Raw genomic sequence first — 9,405 nt, forward strand, 5'->3', positions numbered from 1 at the left:
TTTTGGCCATTATTGTTTATTTAACCCGGACTAAAGTACAAAAAACTATTCTAGACTGACTTCAGTAATAATATAATAGTAAAAGGTTAAAAAAACATCTCGTCATGACATATAACTTGAATGGACGGATGGTTGAAATATTATAAAACACAAAAATAACAAGTACTAAAAAGTTTCAAAAACTCTGAATATATTATTTAAAAAGAGCTATTATGACGCTTGTACTATATCTTTGTCAGTACAAAGTTATTTTTAGGAAATTAGTAATATTTCTATATATTTCAGGGGTAGGAACGAACAAATCTAAAAGGGTCAGGATTCACGACTGTCACTAGGCTCGGGCTCCTCAATCTATTAAAAATTGTATTTTTAACCACTTATTACTACTCGTTATAATAACAAAGAGTAAATTAAAAGTGAAAGAATTCTTGCTTCCTGTAATTTGTTTGATATTTTTAGATACGCTGACACATCTTGTACAATACCTTTAGTATTTGTGCTGAGTACTGGTTCGGATCCGTTTGGAGCTTTCCAGAAGTTTGCAACTGAAATGGGCGTAAGAGACCGAGTTCACTCTATATCTCTGGGACAAGGACAAGGTCCTGTTGCTGAAAAATTGATTAATAACGCTAAACCTAAAGGAGACTGGGTTTTCTTGCAGGTGACAAACAGTTTATAAATAAAATTACTTGTGTGAGTGAGTGTGTCTAGTAATAAGATAAGTATTATGATTGACTTGTTAACAAAATTACCATTTTTATTAGAATTGTCACTTAGCGGCGTCATGGATGCTCAGCCTTGAAGTAATAGTGGCTAACATGAGCAGCGACCAATCAAATCTGCATACGGATTTCCGACTATATTTAAGTTCTATGCCAACACCAAAGTTTCCAGTGTCTGTACTCCAGAATTCTGTTAAAGTCACCAATGAACCACCGAAAGGTCTCAAAGCAAATGTGAAGAGAGCTCTCATAGAGATTGAAGAAGATTTCTTCGAAAATAATGGTATTGTCTTGTTGTATATAAATTTATTTTTAACTGTTCATTTATATACTTTTTTTTACATACGTAAATGTTTCACTACTGAGCTGAGGCCTCCTCTCCCTTGTGAGGAGAAAGTTACATGCTTATTTCACCATGCTGCTCCAATGCGGGTTGGTACATATGTAGCAGTATTGCATTTTATATTTCGTGCCGGCTTCCTCGCGACGTTTTCACATAATTAAATAAACAGCTCGAAAATAATTATAAACACAAATTAAGGTCTGACCAATGGGCCACTCGGCACTGTATATTTTTAATTTATAGTTATTCATTATATAAAAGTATTTGAGAAAACTGACAAAAATCTGTGTAATTAAATTTTAGCGATAATTATGCCTCTTGTACATCTTGAATGTGATTAATGTATGTGTTTACTGGTGTACAATAAAGATTATTTTGATTCGATTTGAGTAATTCTTCTTCCGTCGTTCCTTACACGAATAAGCGCGATCGCTCTGCAGCGTCTTTCCTACGCGCCCACGACGTCCGGTACAAATCCGCTTTGGTTACTAAAATGGTATTCGAAAACATATTTCAGGCAGCATACAATGTTCTATAATCATCTATTTCAGCGCTGGAACAGGACTGGCGAACAATGCTATTCGGGATATGTATGTTCCACGCAATTATACAAGAACGGAAAAAGTTTGGTCCGCTTGGTTGGAACATCACTTATGAGTTCAACAATAGCGACCGCGAGTGCGCTATGCTTAATCTACAAATGTTCTGCGCATCGGGACACGTTCCATGGGACGCGTTAGAATATATAACTAGTGAGTCTCAATCGTGCAGATCCCTATCTATCTATCCCCTTAGTAAAACATACCTTTATGTTTCGAAATATTTTTAAGGTCAGATAACATACGGTGGTCGTGTAACGGATATGTGGGACCAAAGATGCTTGACCACAATTCTGAAGCAATTCTTCTCGCCGCCTACGCTCGAGGAGAGCTACACTTACTCTCCGTCTGGCACCTACTATTGCCCGCGCCTCGAAAAATTGAATGATGTCCGTGATTACATCGACACGCTACCGGTCATCGAGGATCCGGAAGTATTTGGAATGCACGAGAATGCTAATATTGCCTATGAGGTTTGATACACACATGTTGACTTAGCCATTTAAAACAAAAAAATAATTACTATTTTTATTATTAACTTCCAAGCGACGACGCCAAATCTATCTCCATCATACTCATGACTTAATCAATACAAGCAATCTGATCTAATACGTTTTAATGTTTTACCTTAAATTTAGAGTAATTAAAAAAATATATTTGTCATTCAGCATAAGGAGACCAGTACATTAATCAAGACGATAGTAGATGTTCAACCTCGTGCCGGTGGCAGCGGAGGCGGAGATACACCCGACCAAATCGTTTGGCGAATCTGTGAGCAGACACGAGCCGTGGTCGTGACTAAGGTGGACAAAGATCTGGTCAACCCGTCACTGATGCAGCCTGATGACTGCGGCCAGCTGCACTCTCTTACCACGGTGCTGCTGCACGAAACGGATAGATTCAACGTGCTCTTAGCCCTCATCCACAGCTCTCTCAACGAACTTCAGAAGGCTATTAAGGTAAGAAGTAAAACTTGTTATTTTACATATTTATAGTGACATTTATTTTATCTTATGTTGAACTATTGAAAATTTTAAATTACTCATGATTATACGACGAGACGAAATGGAGTGGCTTTAAAATTTTTCTTGTAATATGTAACTTTTTGCGTAATATTGTTGTTATAAAAATATATATTTTATAAATTATTATTTATCAATTGGCCCGCGAGTAAACCTAAGTAGACTTACTCGCGGCAGGATGTAAAAACTTTTATTAGACGTAAAGATTTCAACATATAAAAACAGCATTCTTTATGTGGATATATTAAAGCAGTTGGCTATTTAAAGGCTGTTATTTTACAACTTCTCTTAATGATTATATAATATTCTCGACTAGTGACCCGTCCTTGCTTCACACGAGTGCAATTCAATAATAAAGATAATTATATCAATATTATTATTTTATAGTCTAGCACTCAAAACAATGCTACCTACCAGTGATAAATTGGAATATTAGTTCTGGAGATTACTAGTTACAAACAAACAAATTTTACCTCTTTATAATATTAAGTATAGATGAAACACGTAATATATTCGCTCGTAACCCTTTAACATTTTTTTCTACAATTTTTTTTGTTAAAGATTAAATTGTTTATCCAACAAATGAATCTTGTATTTTAAATATTAAACGAAAACTAGAGGGTCACCTGTGAAACTTCGCGTTTATTCAACAGATTTTTAGGATTTTCAAACCTATGTTTTGTTTTGATTTAATTTCATTGTTAACTGACGTTTGTTCGCGCGTTTCACATTTGTTTGTTTTTATAGCGCCGCTCTCTACCGGGCCACTAACTTTTTTTCGGTCTTTAAAATTAATTATTTGTTAAATCGTAACAATTTAGTAAGTTACAATCAAAAATCCTCTTAAATTTTTTGCAAATTTACGGCTGGAGATCTTAAAAATGGCACGTGCAGCTATAGTCCCATAATCACTGGGACTAAGATCGGCTCACGATATTTATATATAAGATTGTCATCGCCAATTGTAATAGAACAACAAAAAATCTGGTAGACTCATATGCTTTTTGTATGTTAATGTTCATAACATTGAAGATGCCAAAAACTGTCACGCGATTTTGTCAGCTGTACAAAATTTCAATCGAATGAATATAAAGAACGCAACAATCTATTGGATTTATCAAAATCGCTACTCTGAGTACTTACAAGCAATGTTCAACTCATATATAATAGCTAAGTTAAGGGTGACATTTATATGTACAAGTGCATTCATATAGTTATGCAATCAGAAATGCCCGGACGCCCTTGGCCGCGTCCTAGCCCACACTTCCAGCTACCGACGCATGCGTGCTATAGACTTAAAAGTCTAGGAACTGTATTTTGTAAACATCTATCTGTGCATAGAAACTACAGGTGGGAACTGACCAAAATCAATACAGCGAAAGGACGCATCTGTCAATACACTCTAGAACCCCTTCAGAATACAGAGCATGCGTAATTGCATCCGAAAATTCTAGGAACTTCGCTTCGAATAAATAAAGTACTATAGTACAAATATATCATACATTTATATAGATAACTGCGATATGCGTTGCCGGTCCCTGGTTACAGCATCTGGCGCATGCGTAATCCAATCAATGAATCCTAGTTCTAGTAATATAAGTACATACAAGACGCAATTGCGCAATGCCGATGCGTTTTAGTTGCCTTTTACCCCTCGTTACTTCCAACGCATGCGTCCTTGAATTCGAATGTTCTAGAAATATTATCTGGTTACAGCATCTGACGCATGCGTAAACAAGCAACTAGTCCTACTTCAAATAATATAAGTACATACAACAAACAATTGCGCAGTGCCGATGTGATTCTGGTGCATCACTGTTTTTCCTCTCCCTTACAACTAACGCATGCGTACTTAGATTCGAATATCCTAGAAGCTTTTGTTTTCGGTATAAAGCCAAAATTATATTTTATGACGTATAGGTTGTATGCAACATTTAAACATACCTTTTCATTCGAATATTCTAGAAACTTTCATATCGGAAAATTGAACAATTTTAATATTTAACATATGTATGTGTTATTTTTTGCCGAAACAGAAGATAAAATCGGACACTTAAAATAATTTTGTTATGGTATAAGATTTCTTCAGTAATAAATAAAATATATTATTCGACAAAAGACAGCTAATAAGCTTATTTAACAAATAATGGTTCTAAAACTCCTGGATTTTTAAATTCTGAAGGAGTACCTACTAAAGCCTTATTAAACGTTGACTTTAGTTCCAAAATCTATAATTTTTCAACATTAGTAAAATCCTACTCAAGCTTCTTATGTATGGCATATAAATAGTTAGGTTACTGAGCAACGTTCATTATCAAAGTTATTGTATTTACAATAACTTTTATATATTTCCATATGCTTTCCCGAGATCTTTAGGATCTGTTGAGTTCAATAAGGTTATTGTTATAGTTATAAGGTATCCTGTAATAGCACTTTTCTATTTCATCTGAAATTCTCCATTACCAACTGTTTTATAAAAACATGCTACTATAGATACCGTCTTTCACAGCAATTTTTGCATTTATATATTATGTCGAAAAGAAAGATTAATTTAGGAGAATCGTTGTTCGTCTGCTGAAAGATAAAAAAAGAAACTAGCAGGAAGCAAAGGAAAAGGTTGCAATTATTCTTTCAAAATGAGGTAATTAGGTACACTAAAAAGTAAAAAAGAAAAGACTATCTAAACAAAAGAAACATGTTATGAATGAGCGATGTTAATAGGACGCAGCTTATTATTATGAAATTGCTGATTAACAATCAGGTGAAGATTGGTTCAGCATTTGAAGACTTGTTGAGCAGATGACTGTTTGAATAGACTATGACCATTGAAGAATAGGCTCATGATGTTTTCTAGGAATAGAATTCTAGGATAAAAATTTTTATCAACTTGTTTGGTTTACTTTTTTGTATCGGTAGAAAATTTATCTATAAAACTACTTTTCTTTTTGTGTAAATTGAGAGACAATATGTGGTATGTGAGGTGCTAATTATATAATATTAAACGATTGCCATATGCCAACCGTTTAAACTCTCTGAGAACTAAGTCTCAAAAAAATGCACGCAGTAATAATATTAAGTATATCTTAATATTAAGTCTAGAACAAATATCAAAATACATAATGCAATGAAAAGTGTCGTTTGTATAAACACAATAGGTAGGTTTAATAGTTTACGTAATATAGTTACTACGCAATACGTATTTGATATCTTACATAACAACTGCAATTTAATCGATGGGGATATTAAAAAAAAGGACACTGAGCCTGCGTACAACGTACATACGCCATTTTGAAAATCTGCTGTTTATTTGAATAGTAGTTATGTATGATTGCATAACAGAGACGTAGGTCCCGGGAGATCACATTATACTGGTCATATCAACACGATCATTAAGTTTTATCTTACTGGTACAATACATACGATTTTGAAAATGTTAACATTTGTGAAATTGTATAAAATTAAAAGTTAATATTTTTATCATATCAAGAACATTTTTTTTAATTATAATATTCAATAACAAAACTTTTTAGAATTTCAAATACCGCGTGCTTTTGTTACCTACTAGTTCATTGTTCCTTTCATCAAACAGTTATTGAATTGTTCTTCAAGATTTTTAGTAGCAACTAGGGTTTGGGCATTCTTAACACTCCCGTGCCGCGGAAAGTCTCTGTCTGATAGTCTCCACGCTACAAATTTTGTTTTTTTTGGAATATCTTGCACACAATAATTAATATAACAATTGTACATCTTAGCAGATTTCAAAGTCACAGTTGACTTAGGTCCTAAGGTCTGCGATTCATTTCAAACAATATGGAAACGTCATAAAACACCTTGTGTAATATTTGTCATTCAAATAACGCTAAGATTGTATGAATAACCTTTAAGAAATGCGAATAAATTATTTTTTCAGGGTATCGTTGTTATGTCGGAGGCGTACGAGGAGGTGTTCAATTCGTTCCTCAACAACAAGGTGCCCGAAATGTGGCACCGTCGCGGCTATAACTCACTCAAATCGCTCGGTAGTTGGATACATGATCTGACTCTCCGAATCGACTTTGTTGAGGTATATTTATAAATTTACATTGGTTTGCTTTCTATATTTTAAATTTAATGTAATTTTAGGGTTTAATAATTGCATCTCAATTTTATACAGGTATCACGCATATCATTTACGTATACATATATGTATATTATGATACATTTGCTAGCCTGATGCGCCGTTAGCTGTATTGATTTATAGGTTTTGATGCGCATGAAGGCGTTACATAATATGTTCTATTATGCTTACAAAACATAAATATAATAAACTTGAATTAAAACATACATATTTTTTAACGGGCAAACACCAATGAACTTTTACATATACATACATATATATGTTGGATGAAAATCTGTCACATTCCACCATAACCGTATTAGAGCAGATATGTTGAAGAAACTATAATCCTTTTCTAAAATAGAGACTTTAGCCGAGCTGTGCGACATTTACAAGCTGTTAATTCATATACATATAATTTTATATCAATAAAGATTATTTTCAAAAAGATGAATTGTAAACAAGATCCTAATAATGGCAATAAAAATACTGAATCTACATCTTATCGAGTATTTAAATATACCATTACTAACGGAAACGGAACGTCTGTCTGACGAGCGTTGTAAGGAGCTTTTTTGAGTCAATTATATAAAACTACTGTGTATTGTATGTCTACGTTGCCAACGATAAGTTACTTTTTACCGTGTTTTGTCTCAAACAAGATAAACCATAAATAAACATTTATCGATATACCATTTTATATAGTAGGTATCTATTGTAGATAATTAATAAATATACATTTATTAGATATTAATTAAAATATCTGATTACAGATTAATATTTACTGCGAGAAGAGTTATTTTAAATATATTTTCTTTTTAGAAATGGTTAATAGATGGTGCCCAGGAAAGCAGTTGGGTTTCGGGGTTGTTCTTCCCGCAGGGACTGCTGACGGGCGCGCTGCAAGCCTATGCAAGACGGTATCGCGTACCAATCGATGCTTTGATGTTCGACTTCGAACCTCAACGATTTTTCCTTTCTCAGGAGGACGTATACCGGTATAACAAAAAGAAGACGAAGGTTCGTCGCAATTATTGTCATTGGAAACAATAACACTTATAAGCAGGATAGTAGAACGCAATAAACTGAAAAATTATGGAATGGCTATCGATAGATAATAATGTTGTAACCTTGTTACCAATAACAAATCTTAACAATACCGTAGCTCAAATGAACATTAAAGAACAATTTGGATAAAAATATATAATGCATAAGATGTAGTACCAAATTTCATAGCACATACACATCGTTTTCAGGATGATGGGAAGAGTGTGTTCGGTTCCCTAGAAAAGCCCGAGGATGGTGTAAACATCCACGGGCTGTTTATTGACGCCGGCCGCTGGGATCCTGCAAGAAACCTACTGATCGATGCATTACCAGGTATCGCTTTATCGACGTAATAAAACGCTGTTCGATTTTTGATAGCATTCAACGTACCAGCCAATATTTTACTGACATTTAGAATGACCGGAGGTAGGCCCATGTTTTATCTGCAGTCACAATTTATTTCGGATTCGCCTTCGTCGAAGTAGTCGTGTTGGGTAGTGTCACATACCTCCAATAGTGCTTAGACGGATCGACATTTGAGGCGGCGTTTGCATTCTCGGTATCCTTTTGACATGCCAAGTGGATTTCTCAAAACGAAGCACCTGAAACTACAACTAAAGCAGGCAGGGTTTTATTTTTCAGACATCCACCCCTAAGTCCTTCTAGCATATCGACGATTTCTGATTTTGACATCTGACTGGTTTGTTCTGTGAGAGTTCGCGATCATATACTCGATACCAAACGAATGCTCCTATCCCTACTCCATTCTCTCGATTCCTTGATCTTGTGCCTACATGTAATGAGTCACATAATTGCATCATACGTTTGCACACGGCACCACTCCCAAAAGTAGGTCATAAGCAATGGATCATACTTTTCTTTATAATTGTGATAAATAAGTTTAGGCAGTCGCGGCACAACCTCTGTATCAGTGAAACTCAAAATATAAAACCCTCACGTTAATGTTCGTTTCATTTACAACCTGAAGAACAAGCCTAACGAGAGACAAAGTGGGGAACACGACCCCGACATGATTTGAAAACGCAACCTTTTGATGTGCCTACATGTAATGAGTCACAATCTGTTGGAACTCTCGTATAACTGATTTTATAATTGACTTATGTTATGCTTCGTACAGGTCAAATGAACCCACCTCTACCGGTGGTGTGGTTCAAGCCAGTGTTGAGCCTGCCCAAGCCCGACCCGCGTTACGAGGCACCGCTCTACAAGACGTCGGAGCGTGCTGGCACACTGTCCACCACAGGGCACAGTACAAATTTCGTGCTGCCCGTGCTGCTGCCCTCCAATATGCATTCTGATTTCTGGATCGTACGCGGGACGGCGCTACTTACGCAAATTACAGATTGAAGCTTTTCGATTTTTAATATCGATATTTTAGTATGTTTTTATAAGATTTTACTGTATTTTACGGTAGTTTTTAAAGAAAGGTTGAATTACTATTAAACTGACTATGGAAGTAAACTAATACTTCACCGAGTTGTTTTGATATAATTACTGTTTGCTATAATCAATAATGTTACTATGTTAATAAAATAAAAATAAACTATATGTTAAA

The 9,405-nt window shown here is 34.9% G+C and overlaps 1 protein-coding gene across 1 annotated transcript in view; it reads left to right on the top strand.

Moving 5' to 3' along the window:
• Positions 1-9,258, top strand: part of LOC125076309 (dynein axonemal heavy chain 6) — a 61,912-nt gene extending 52,654 nt beyond the window's left edge. The window contains 9 exon segments of the mRNA XM_047688406.1: positions 460-661; positions 765-1,005; positions 1,617-1,817; positions 1,896-2,137; positions 2,333-2,623; positions 6,597-6,749; positions 7,605-7,802; positions 8,039-8,162; positions 8,968-9,258. Coding sequence (XP_047544362.1) covers positions 460-661; positions 765-1,005; positions 1,617-1,817; positions 1,896-2,137; positions 2,333-2,623; positions 6,597-6,749; positions 7,605-7,802; positions 8,039-8,162; positions 8,968-9,197 — 1,882 coding nt within the window. The 3' untranslated portion in view covers positions 9,198-9,258.
• Positions 9,259-9,405: the final 147 nt, after the last annotated feature.

This window comes from Vanessa atalanta, chromosome Z (genome assembly GCF_905147765.1).
Source record: "Vanessa atalanta chromosome Z, ilVanAtal1.2, whole genome shotgun sequence".
Classification (NCBI taxonomy): domain Eukaryota; kingdom Metazoa; phylum Arthropoda; class Insecta; order Lepidoptera; family Nymphalidae; genus Vanessa; species Vanessa atalanta.